Here is a 12,443-nt window from a genome sequence, read left to right as displayed (position 1 = left end):
ATCTAGATGATGAATTAGGTACGTTCTTCACAAATAATTAAGAGATGGATTTTTTTTACCAACATCTTCTCGAATCAACATGTTGCATAAAATTTGCTAAAACTTACTTGACTAACATTAATATAATTTACAGATTATTATGTTAGCTTGAAAATTTATCATATTTACATACACAAAAAAAAAAAAAAACAAGCGCGGATTCCCAGTTAAAAAAATAACTTGAAAGTTTGGCAAATTTATAAAATTCGACTCCCACGGCCAATGAAAACGTTTCCGTGTCTCAGAAAGAAAACACGATTTCTCCAAAAGCAAAACCTGTTCGTTTTTAATTGTTTGACGCTTTTTAAACTTTTCGACTGCTATGGTAACGTCATCTTCCTTTGCATTAAATATTTTGCCTTATACATACAGAGAGAGAGAGACAGAGAGATTGAAAGCTTTTCGATTTTCCACTGCAATGGCCAACAAAGATAGTATCCAGGTTAAGCAAGAAGTCCTCGATCACAATTTCGCGCGTCTGAATAAGCCCAACCCAGATTCCGCGCGGCCTCCGGCTTTTATCGACTTATCGAGCTCGGATTCGGACTGCGATTCTGATTCGTCTTCCCAAGACGGCGGTGAAGTTAGGGGCAGTGGGAAAAGGCCTAGGGATTTCAGCGCCGATGTGAGTAATGGGAAAAGTAAGAAGAAGAAGGTGGCTGCGGACTTGCCGGTTGGGTTTTTGGACCTTTTGCCGTCTAAAAGGGCTCCGTTGGGCGTGTCTTCTCCTTCCACGGCCAATGCAGGATCTATAGTGGTGGCGCCTGTGGAGGGTTCCGTCAAGCAGTTCTGGAAGGCGGGGGATTACGAAGCGGCGCCGGTTGTTAGCTTCAGGGATCCTTATAGCGGTGAGTTTTTGCTACTTGCATGTTTGTTTAGTGAGTGACTTTTGCTCGGGAGGAGAAGCTCTGCTAGAAGCGCTAGAGATGACTCCTGCGGGTTGTACGTGTGCTGTCGTGGTTGCACCTTGCCTTCTGCATTAACGGACAATGCTACGAGTTTCGCCAATATTTCTGAAATCACAAAAAAAATTACCATTATTTTGGGACTTTAGAAAGATCTCTTGTTTGAGCCGAAATTTTCATGTCAAAAAAATTACTTTTGTTTTAAGCATGAGCAGGTTGACTCGTCGCCGTCACAATTAGACCTACTCTTCTTGAACTAATTTGTATGAGAGTGGATTAAACTCCATTTGGTTTAAATATAGAAAAACAAGTGTCTTACCGAAAAATGGTGTTGATTTACTTCTCATATCGGGGTGTAGCAATAGGTCAAAATGCAGCATATGGTTCTGTTAATTGAGTGATTGCTTAAGTGTCTCTTTGTGAGTCTGCCTGCACCTTCTTTGTTATTGAGACTTTAGTTGTTTAATACTATGAAATAGCTCTATTCCAACTGATCTCTGTTATAAATCTACAGGTGGCATGGATCATGTCAGAATACATCCTAAATTTTTGCATTCAAATGCGACCAGTCACAAGTGGGTTCTTGGAGGTAAAGAACTACATCCTGTTAGAATAGTTGAGATATACTCCTTGTGATGCAGGCTTCTGTTTAGGTGGAGATGTAATTGTTAGAGTCTCCCATTTTTTGTGATGCATGTTCTGTTTACGGTGAAGTGCAATGGTATAAGGTTCAATTTCTCACTGTCCTGGAACTGTGTATGTATTCGTTTTGCAGCTTTTGCCGAACTTCTAGACAATTCCTTGGATGAGGTATACCGATCTTACCATCTGGTTGATCGATATTATACTACAAATTTGTTTGCTTCAGGAATCCGACTTCTCTCTTGTTATGTATCCGTTGTTGTTAGGTCTGCAGTGGAGCGACACATGTCAACTTAGATATGGTCAAGAGCAAGAAAGATGAGACCAAAATGTTACTAGTTGAAGGTATTTCATATGATACCACTTTGATTTTATCTCCCATAATTTTTCTCTTTAATATGTGTGCGGAGCGCTCATTGCATGTCCTGTGGTCAACCAATTAGCCTAGTGGTAGAGTAGTTGGTTTTTGAAGGCCAAGGTGTAAAGAAGCAAAATATATGTTTGTATTAAATACTCTTTATAGTTGGGAGAGCAAAATCAAAAGGTCTTTGGTAGGGCAAAGCTTAAGTATTTTACCCGGGGCATGCGGCATGATGACATTTATCCCTACGCAATGGAAATTATCCCTGAGAGATGGAACCTTGTACACTAGTAAGTTATAATGTAAGGTTAAAACCATAAATTATTGTGTTAGTTTTACCTTCTTTTGGACTTCTTTTGATATGCATAACATCTGTATTATGGCTTCCAAATAGTTCTTTCCTATTTGTCTGTGCATGCTTAATTGATTATATTCCTAATCCATTTGGTTTTTGTTTAACCATTTTGAGGTTTATTATTATTATTGATAACCTCATGTTCAATCTGCTTACTGTGAGCTTTTTATAGATAATGGTGGTGGAATGGATCCTGATAAAATTCGTCAATGCATGTCTCTTGGTTATTCCTCAAAAAGCAAAATGGTAGACACTATCGGGCAATGTCAGTTCTCTCTATCTGGCTGTGCATATCATTTGACTTCTAAAAACACGTTAGTAGTTCTCATTAAATTTAATCGAGAACTGTGCATTCCAGATGGAAATGGCTTCAAGACAAGCACCATGAGGCTTGGTGCTGATGTAATTGTTTTTTCTCGAAGTCGTGGGAAGGATGGAAGCAGGTTTGCATTTTTGTGTTGTCATCTTTTTTATCAGGCTCCATGTGCTACTGAACTTTGTGTGATTTAGTCAATTTCCAGGATTTTCAAATATTGTTAATGATATTGTTCAACAATAAAGTTTGGATTATGGCTTTATTGACCCTGGTGCTTTGATTTATATCTCCTTCATTTTGAACCGGCGGATTCTTTATTTTGGAGGACCACGTGGTATTGTGGTTAACAACATCACTAGTGCTTATCTTGGTGTCTTTTGATTTCATCATTGCTTTATTGCTGTACCAAAAATTTGATTCCCGAAAAAGCTTCATTATTCAACAATAAAAGTTTGTGGTTAAGATGACCTCGCATATGGTTTACTTGGTGACTGATTGGTAAGTTTGTGGTTAAGATGACCTCGCATATGGTTTACTTGGTGACTGATTGGTCTTGAATTTTCCCAATATAAGCTTCTTTTTTCCTCCTCTCCTTCTTTTCCTTTTCTTTCCTTCAAGTTTTCATAGATAGCAACAACTGCCTACTTTTCTACTTTTACCGCCCCTAGGTAATTAGTCATTGATTAGGAACTTTTGCTGTATATGTTTGGATTCTTATGCTGCATTTTGTTGAACTTTGAGGACAAATTCTTTGGTGTTGAATTTTCGAAGCCTCGAGAAGGGCTTGTGAATCTGCCATTTGGACGGATTTTATACGTCAGCCCTGATGTGTGAGAATGAGACAGCCAACCCTTTTTGTTTTGTTTCATAATTCCACGAATATCATATGGTGGGCTGTTCAACATTCACTAGCGATAGTTTGTGTCATTTACCCTATTATTTCCTCCTAAAATCTGACCTGGATGTTTGCTTTTATTACTCGACTGATTAACAAACTGCTGAATCTGTTTTAGGCCGACTCAAAGCATAGGATTACTATCCTATACTTTTTTGAGGAGTACAGGAAAAGAAGATACTGTGGTTCCCATAGTAAGTGACTTTTTGATTTTGTACCTTTTATTTGAAACTATTGACTTCATATGCTTCTTAATTGATGTAGCCCAAGCTAAATAGTAAGGTTCCCAATTGCTAAAATATTTTTTTAGGAGTTAAACTGTGATGTGCACATCTTGTTCTGTCATCCCCCCCCCCCCTCCCCCACCCACTGGCATCATCTAAATCAAAGAGAGTCATATTATGTGCCTACCGTGATTGTTCTCTTTTAGATACTATCATTATGATATTAGTTTGATATCCAGTTTTTTCAACAACGTTGGATCATGACTATTGACAATTTTTTCTAAATTTTGTCAAAAGCTTGATTATGAAAGAAGTGGAAAGGATTGGAAAAAGATTGTTCGATCATCCACTGATGACTGGAGGAGAAATGTTGATACTATAGTTCAATGGTCTCCTTTTTCAAGCGAAGAAGATCTTCTTCGGCAGGTGATCTTTACTTGTTTTTCTCACTCAATGATATAAGGTCCAGTTTAGATTATTGATTGTAAGCAGCATTAATTAAGGCATAAAGTCATCTCACTCGTGACCTTTGTTGTTCGTGTCTATGCACAAATCACAATGATCCTTAATACTTAATATCCACTCATCTTTGGCTTTATGTTTTTGTATTTACTCAATGAGTAATGCCTTTGCTGCACCTTTGTATGTGCCATATCTTAGTATGTAATTTGAAACGTCAATAAAACGTTTACAATTATGTCTTAGGCTCTAAATAAACATTTTGTTGTTAAACATATTTATCTTTTCTTTATGAAAAATTAAAGGTTTATTTGATGCTAGTTTCGTTTAGCCCTAATCCTTTTTCACGGGCTATGGTAACTTCGCTTAATTTTGCAATTTTTCATCATCCGACTCCTGCATGATTCTTGTACGAAGCTAAATCAATTCAGGCTGTTCTTGACTCTCTTCATGGGGGTTTGGTTGTGAACCCTTTTCTTGTGGGCTTTTGTGACTCATGGATCGAAGTTATCAGACAATGGAGCGTGGCCTCCATGTTATTTGATTGCTGACATGTTCATTCAAGTTCCTGTTTAAGTTTAACATTTGATATGAGCATACAAATATGGGACAAGCCAACATTTGAAAAAATTTTGAACTTGAAACACATGAAAAGGTCATGAGTGGTTATATTGGGACTAAAGTAGTCAGATATTTTAGATGGTTCATGAAAAAATGGTGTTTCAGGGGATTGGCAAAGATCTCTACCTATGGGTTGAAGAGAAGAGGAAATACGAAGAGTGCGAAATTCTGTAGCCAAAAGCCCCAACTGAAGAACGTAAATTCTAAGTATAGACCACTAAATGCAAAGTCGATCGCACACCTTAAGTAATGTATGACTTTTCTATCAATCGTAAGAGGAGCTCAATCTTTGAGTCTGGATGAAGCATGCATAAAAAATTAAAGAAAAAAGTCACTCTTTATGTTAATGAAACTTTAACCAAGTGAGCTGAAGCAATATGCCTCCATAGTGCTTGGTCCATTAATGTGAGAAAAGAAGACTTTTCAATGAGACGATTTCATGAATGTGTGATGAACCTCCCAACTTGCAAAAGAAACCGGAATCGCCGGGGTCTAAGAAAAAATTGTATCTGTTTGCACCCAAACTGGTTGAACATTGAATTTGTGTCCTTCAGCTGTTTGTGAATAATTTGTAAATCTTCATTTATTTGTGTGGGGTCTTTGAGAGGTGTTAATACGGTTTGCATGTTTCTGACTATGCTACAAACCTTTATTTCGTATCTTGATAGAGGGTGGATTGTTAAATAACCCACCAGATAATGCGACTTTAGTTATCTAAATCAAAACTACATGCCTGATTAGAACCTTTTGGCAACACATCACACCACATAAAAGGGATCATTTATCCTCTTTCTCCATTCAAATCACTTCAGTTTCAATTTACCCCAAATCTGGGCCACCAGAAAGATATTAATGTTACCGCGGAAAGCTTGTACTGGGTATCTTCCAGAGAGAGGTAGCGTCGATGGTATGGTGGCAGAGAAAGACTGACATTGGAGGTGGTGGCTGTGGGATCCAGTTAAATCACTTCATATCACTTAAATAACATATAACACTCCATTATTCTATCATGAAAACCAAGGGCCGCCCAGGAGTTTAGTTAAATTCTCTCGTTATCTAATCACTGTTATGGTTGAGTTAAGCTTGGTAAATTGTTTAATGGATTGGAATTTGCTTACGGGTCAAAGATTGAGCAAACCTTGATGCTTTGAATTTTAACTGAACTTTCTCCTTCTCTTTTGGTTGGTGGTGGTAGTGATTCAAGGTGTCTCATCTAGAGCTGTCAAAACGGGCCGCGCTGCCTCACCCCATAGCTTATTTGGCTGGTCGGAAATGCTTTAACCCAACCCAACTCATCTTGGGTTGCGGGTTAGACAGGCTAACCCACCAAAAATAAAAAAGAAAAAACTAAAAAAGATTATCTTCTTTTGTATTTTCATTCTCTTTTTAGGAGGGAGTTTGGCTTTGACATTCTCTAGCCTCACCTTTCAATAATGGTTTTTTCAAGTGATCATGTCACGAATATTAGATATTAATATTAGACTTTGTTGACTCTTGACTGTGTAGGAGGTAGCAATGACGTCCCTCGCTTCTTTACTCTTGAGTTCGCCTATACCTTTGGAAAAATATGCTTATACATTTGATGTTAGCCTGTTTTCTGACATTGTTTCTTTTTGCTTGGTAGTTCTATCAAATGAAGGATCAAGGTACTCGAATATTTATATACAATCTTTGGGAGGATGATGAGGGACTACTAGAACTTGATTTTGACACTGATCCACATGTGAGTTACTATAAAAAAAAAAATCTAATCGTAGAGTGGATGCTTTATTCGTGAACATGTAATAATATAACATCTTAACCCTTTGATTTTTTTAGGATATTCAAATCAGAGGTGTCAACAGGGATGAGAGAAGCATAGAAATGGGAAAGAAGTATCCTAATTCCAGGCATTTTCTTACATATCGACATTCATTGAGGGTAAAATGCTGCAGATGTCAAGCGATTATTCACTTTATTTCTTGTGCATTTCTTTCTTTTTGTAATAATTAATTAATTTATTTATTTTAGATCTTGTTTTTCTAGGATCCTTAATTGGTTTCTTGTCTCTTGCACGTTCGTTGTTTTTATGCCCTTGTGTCGTTTGCAGCTTGCTTCTTCTTAAAAATGTCAAATATTTATGATTGTTAAAAGTTGATTTTGAAATTAATTGCCCCTCAAAATGTTTCAAGAATGTCCCCTGGTGGGGTTGTATCAGTTGAGGGCAATAATGCATGAGAATCTGGAAAATGAAAACGATAAGTTTTGAGCTCTTTGAACATTATCCGTTGATACGGGGTTTTTGTTTGTTTGTTTGTTTTGTTTTGTTTTGTTTTTTTTGCTGACCCACATGAAAATTTAGTATTATGTTCCATCCTTATTGACTAATTACTATCACCTCAAGTTTAACATGGTGTTAGATCATATTTCCTGTTTAATCCTTCCAAAAAATAAAGAGAGAAAGTGAAACACAAGCAAATGTTCGATTACTATCGTGCACTTTGGCTCTCAACCCCCATCTTTCACATCATTAATTTTATCCAAGGGAAGATAGAAATCTGAACTTTATATTTCCGTTTCTCTTGTTTTTTGTTTTTATACTTTTATTCTCTGATACATCGTATTCATAGCAGTGTAAGATTTTCTTGATGACATATTTTGTTTTAAGTTAAACACTTCAATCCATATCCATATGTTCTCCTCAAGGGGGAATTGAGTGTAATTTAGTGAAGTAATCTTGAGTTAGATTTGACATTGTCATGATTTTAAATATTTGATATAATTTTATTGTGTTTTAGGATTATCTTCCACTGCCATTTTTTCTCAATATTTCATCCCATCTTATATATATGTGTGATTCGTGTACTCAAAATTAGAGGAGAACATTACAAGTTCTAATCTTTTCACTGTTTATCTATGGACATCAGCCTTATGGATGGATCATGTCAATTTGTGTCTTGTTTTCATCTCTTCGACATCCATTTAACTGGAAACAATTTTTGATGAAGTTCTTACTGGAATGACAGAGTTATGTAGCTATTCTCTACCTCAGAATTCCTCCTGGATTTCGAATTATTTTGCGGGGGAAAGATGTCGAGCACCATAATATAGTGAATGATATGATGATGTCGCAGGAGATCACATATCGTCCTCAGCCTGGAGTTGATGGGGTTTCAAATAATTCTAATGTAATGTTGGTTTGATCTTAGGTTTGATATCCATCTAATTCAATGTGTCTCACCAGCTTTTGTCTCTTTGATAGATGGTTGCTGTAGTTACTGTTGGTTTTGTGAAGGATGCTAAATACCACATCGACGTTCAGGGATTTAACGTCTATCACAAAAATCGACTTATCAAGGTGGTTCCATCTCATCTCAGCTTCTATCCCAGCACACTAGAAGTTGTTCTTCCACATATCTTGTGTTTATGACGTTGTCACATGTCAAGATTTAGTTTTATTGTGCACGCGTTTTGTGGTTTGAAATTTTGATTGATTATTTTAATAGAATTCATAAATTGGCCGAACGAGTATTATATTTTTTAAGAGGGTATTGGTATATGGCATGCACAGTCTCTTCTAGGAAACTGATTCTAATACATAAAATTCTTTCTAAAAGTGAAATATGATAACATAGAACATCGAGTTCTCGTTTGCTCTGCCTGTCAAGTTGCGAAATACGGATTATTTTGGCACCATCTCTACATGTGAAATGGTGTTAAAATTTTCATTCTATAAAAAACATTGTCTCTCAATTTAGCTTTGTACTTAACTGCATCCTGTGCTTTTTATGATTCCAGCCATTTTGGAGAGTTTGGCATCCTCCTGGTAGTGATGGTCGAGGAGTTATAGGTACACTTGTGCCATTTTTACTTTCTAAATACTCATTGGATTTGATGTTATAATTGCTGTGCTTTTCCTTCGAAGGCGTCCTGGAAGCCAATTTTGTTGAACCAGCTCATGATAAACAAGGTTTTGAGCGAACTTCCGTCCTCGCTAGACTTGAGTCACGGTTGATTAATATGCAAAAGACATATTGGTATATTCTGTTTGTTGGTTGAGTTGATTTTAACTTGATTTTGTTGTATAATCTTCCATAGTGACATTATTATTGTTTGCTTTTCTCTGCATCTGACAGGACCACGAACTGCCACAAAATTGGCTATGCGCCCCGGCGCAATAGAAAATATCATGATAGAGGTAAAGAATGGAGTGAATGACTGTGTGACAGTGTGTGTGTGTGTGGAATGGAAGATCTTATCGGCTATTGATGTATTTTCAGATGCCTCTCCTGATTCTATTTCCCCAAGTCCAACGAAAGGCATTGCTTCAAGTGAGAAGACGTGGACCAATGGGCATTTGAATGGGAAAAGAGTTACGAAAACCAGAACCCCTGGGAAACAAGCAGGTTGTACTGAAATATCATCATCTTCCACTGAGGATGTTGGGGACAATGACGTGCAAAATAGCACTCCCAGGAATCGGGTGAATGGTTCAGTCTCGGGGGAGTTGTTTGAAAAAAATAGATCTCAAAGATTCCCAGGGTTACATCATGAAACCGAACAAAACAATTCACCTGCTGAGAGGCTCAGCCAATCAACCCGAAATACTAATTCACAGGTGATCACCTCTTTTGGTATTTGGAAGGTATATTGTGTGATACTTTGACAACTGCTTTACACTTAAAATGTAATTGTTGATTACCTCATCCATGCACCAAATAAGTGTGCTGGAAGGTTAGTTTGCGACTTTCTGTGCACAAGTATGTTGACAGTATTTGTATTCTGAACTAGAGTAAGTTCTTAATCGAGTGGTTAAATTTTGGATGTTCTTTTTGTAGCATTAGTATATTTTCATATACACCTTCCCGTATCTGCTTCTATGAACCAGGCCGTAATTGTTCATAGTATCGAATCTTATTGTCTGCTTTTAATGTCGGCGGGGCACCTTTTCAAGTATGAAATAACCTCTGATTGTAAGGTTCCATGATTGTGTATGGTGAATAACAGTGACAATTGTTGGATGTAGAGTATGTGTCATATGAAACTGGCTGTATCCAGTTCATGAGGTTGGTTTTGATTTTTGTGACATGCAGTCATATTTAAGAGCATTTCCTTGTATCCAGTCATCTGTGACAATTTTAATTATCTTTTCATAGTTTCAACATTCTGTTGGTTTCTTCCCCTTGTATTTTTTACGGTTGACTTTTTTGAATTTTTTGCCTTGTAAACACAGGCAGAAATCCACTTTCTAGTTTTTTATTTTGTGGAAACATGATTTCTAACATTGAACATGGGTTTATGTTGGTTTTTGTCCATCTTCAGAAGGCAAATGGTAACGAGTCACTATCAAAGTCCAGTTCTCATGCGTTGGTACAGTTGGAAGAAGAGAATCGCCAATTAAAAGAGAGGTATTAGTCTACATGAACGGTGCTTCGTATAGGTATTTTTATCATATAATAATATAATAAGTCGATTTTCTGTATTTTTAAATGCAGACTGAAAAGGAGAGAAGAAGAGGTTCTGGGTGATTTGCTGAATGATTTGCAGAAAGAGAAGGAAAGATGCAAGTCTCTCGAAACTCAGGTGATAATTCTTTTATTAATTTCATCGAGTCATGTCTCATGATATGATTCTTTTTCACTTCGTTTTACAAAATTTATCAAAGATGCTTTCTGGTTCTTTATTATTACTGGATTGGATTTCCTTGCTTTATGCCTTATGTTTTATAATAACTTAGATTTCGACTGTGATTGAGTATCCTGGAACACAATATAAAAGAAGACACGTCCATTTATTTTGCGAGGCCAGAAAATTTGGCTACCATAGTACTGACAGTATACCTTCTATATTTGGTCCTGCATGGGACCACTCCTTTTGTGTCTTCTGTACATATTAATGAAATATTTTTTAAAAAATAAAGTTTTGTTTTTAGCCTGTAATGCAGTGTCCAATTTACAGTAAATGATAAGGGCCGGGACTGTGGAAAGAAAGACAATCCTTAATTTGCACACTAAGTCCTAAGTTTTGGAGGGACCGTAGAAAGGAAAGGCAATCTCAAAAATGGATTTTTTCTAGTTCATTTTAATTTAAACTTTTAGCAGAAAGCCTGTTTAGTGTCCTAATATTGAGGTATTTGGTTTGGTTTCACCGTCATGGCGAACAATGTTTTCGCTTTTACATATGACCTCAACCTAAGCAGACTTCTTTTGCGACTTGATCAGCTTCAGGAGTCCAACCGTAAATATGTGGAGCTAAGCAAGGAACAAGAGAGTATAATTGACATATTTCAAGAAGAGAGACAGCGTCGAGACATTGAAGAAGAGAATTTGAGAAAGAAAATGAAGGAAGCATCAAATACCATTAAAGAATCATCGATTACCATTCAAGATTTGATGGGCCAGATTAGGATTCTGGAGAAAAAGTTAACTGGTAAATGATGATCTATTCAGAAACTCTTCATGACACGTTAATCGTGACTTGTTTATGGTGTAGAAGTTTAGTTGTATATGATAGGATAAGGTCAGCATCAGTCTATTCAATAGAAACTGCTAGAGTTTACTGATGCATGCTTGCAGATATTGCTTCATCACCACGTATTATAATTTTCGAACCATTAAGTAGATTTTACCATCTTATTCTTGTTTTTAATAATTTAATTTAATTTAATTAATATAATTAAAACACTAGTATCTCACCGGGACAATGTAAGCATTTGAATAATTGTTAGGTTATTTTCAACTCATTACGTTATTTTGGTGTAACACTAACTTCAAGATACTGTAATTCTTATGCCAAATACAAAACTCATCTCCAACTTATTTACTCTACACTAAAAAGAATATGCTCGGAATATTTTTTATTATTTTATTCACAACTACTAATTTATTCCACCAAATATTTTTATTCACAATAATTAAATATCATTAATATATAAAATAATAATTTCTATATAAATATTCATTAGATATATTAATAAATTAAAAATTAAATATATTTTAATAATTATTTTAAAATATTTAATTTTATTTATTTTAATATTTAAACATATTATTTATTTAACGATTTTTAATTTTATTTCAAATAATTAAACTTAATAAACAATCACACATAAATATAATCTGAAGATAAATTATATAAATGTTTATGATAATAATTTTAATTTATATAATTTAATTAATCATATATCGATTTTTAATAATTTAGTAAAAATTATTCAAAATTTTTTTTAAATGAAAAGTGCATGCAACTAAGGGTAGTAGCATGCACATCTTAATAAAACATACTACAACCTTCAAATTTCAACTTAAAAAATTTAAAATATATTTGTTTATATAATAATTTTAAATTATATATCTAAATAAATGTTTATGATTTTGGTTTCAATAAATTTTGGGTTTTTTTAATCTTAATTTTTTTCTCAAAAATTGTATTTTTATATTCATTGTTAATTAATTAAATTAGAGTTAAATAATTTAGAGAATTAAAATTACTGTTAAAATACATTACACAAAAAAATAATATTAAGATAAAAACAATTACATATAAAATTCATAATAATTATGAAATTAAAATTTTATTATGTAAGACCCGAAATTATTAAGTTATTAATTACGGAATTTAAGATTTAAATTCTGTAATTTATTGATT

General features: G+C 35.0%; 1 protein-coding gene across 1 annotated transcript; it reads left to right on the top strand.

Moving 5' to 3' along the window:
- Positions 1–393: 393 nt before the first annotated feature.
- Positions 394–11,416, top strand: LOC140880949 (protein MICRORCHIDIA 7-like). Its single transcript, XM_073285854.1, has 19 exons — positions 394–887; positions 1,459–1,533; positions 1,720–1,754; positions 1,853–1,931; positions 2,475–2,567; positions 2,661–2,745; positions 3,632–3,707; positions 4,035–4,163; positions 6,442–6,540; positions 6,636–6,737; positions 7,823–7,984; positions 8,059–8,154; positions 8,595–8,646; positions 8,722–8,833; positions 8,933–8,994; positions 9,077–9,414; positions 10,119–10,204; positions 10,292–10,379; positions 11,018–11,416. The coding sequence occupies exons 1-19, from the start codon at positions 458–460 to the stop codon at positions 11,231–11,233; spliced, it is 2,415 nt and encodes an 804-aa protein (XP_073141955.1). The 5' UTR covers positions 394–457; the 3' UTR covers positions 11,234–11,416.
- Positions 11,417–12,443: the final 1,027 nt, after the last annotated feature.

The sequence above is a fragment of the Henckelia pumila genome, chromosome 2, assembly GCF_033568475.1.
Source record: "Henckelia pumila isolate YLH828 chromosome 2, ASM3356847v2, whole genome shotgun sequence".
Classification (NCBI taxonomy): domain Eukaryota; kingdom Viridiplantae; phylum Streptophyta; class Magnoliopsida; order Lamiales; family Gesneriaceae; genus Henckelia; species Henckelia pumila.
This window is presented reverse-complemented; position numbering and strand designations above follow the sequence as displayed.

Bases quoted from the DNA above. Each gene is read 5' to 3' on its own strand.
- LOC140880949 (XM_073285854.1), top strand. From the start codon at position 458: ATGGCCAACAAAGATAGTATCCAGGTTAAGCAAGAAGTCCTCGATCAC. The intron at 1,755-1,852 runs GTATACCGATCT...CGTTGTTGTTAG, and splicing joins TAGACAATTCCTTGGATGAG to GTCTGCAGTGGAGCGACACA. The intron at 8,155-8,594 runs GTGGTTCCATCT...TTATGATTCCAG, and splicing joins ACAAAAATCGACTTATCAAG to CCATTTTGGAGAGTTTGGCA.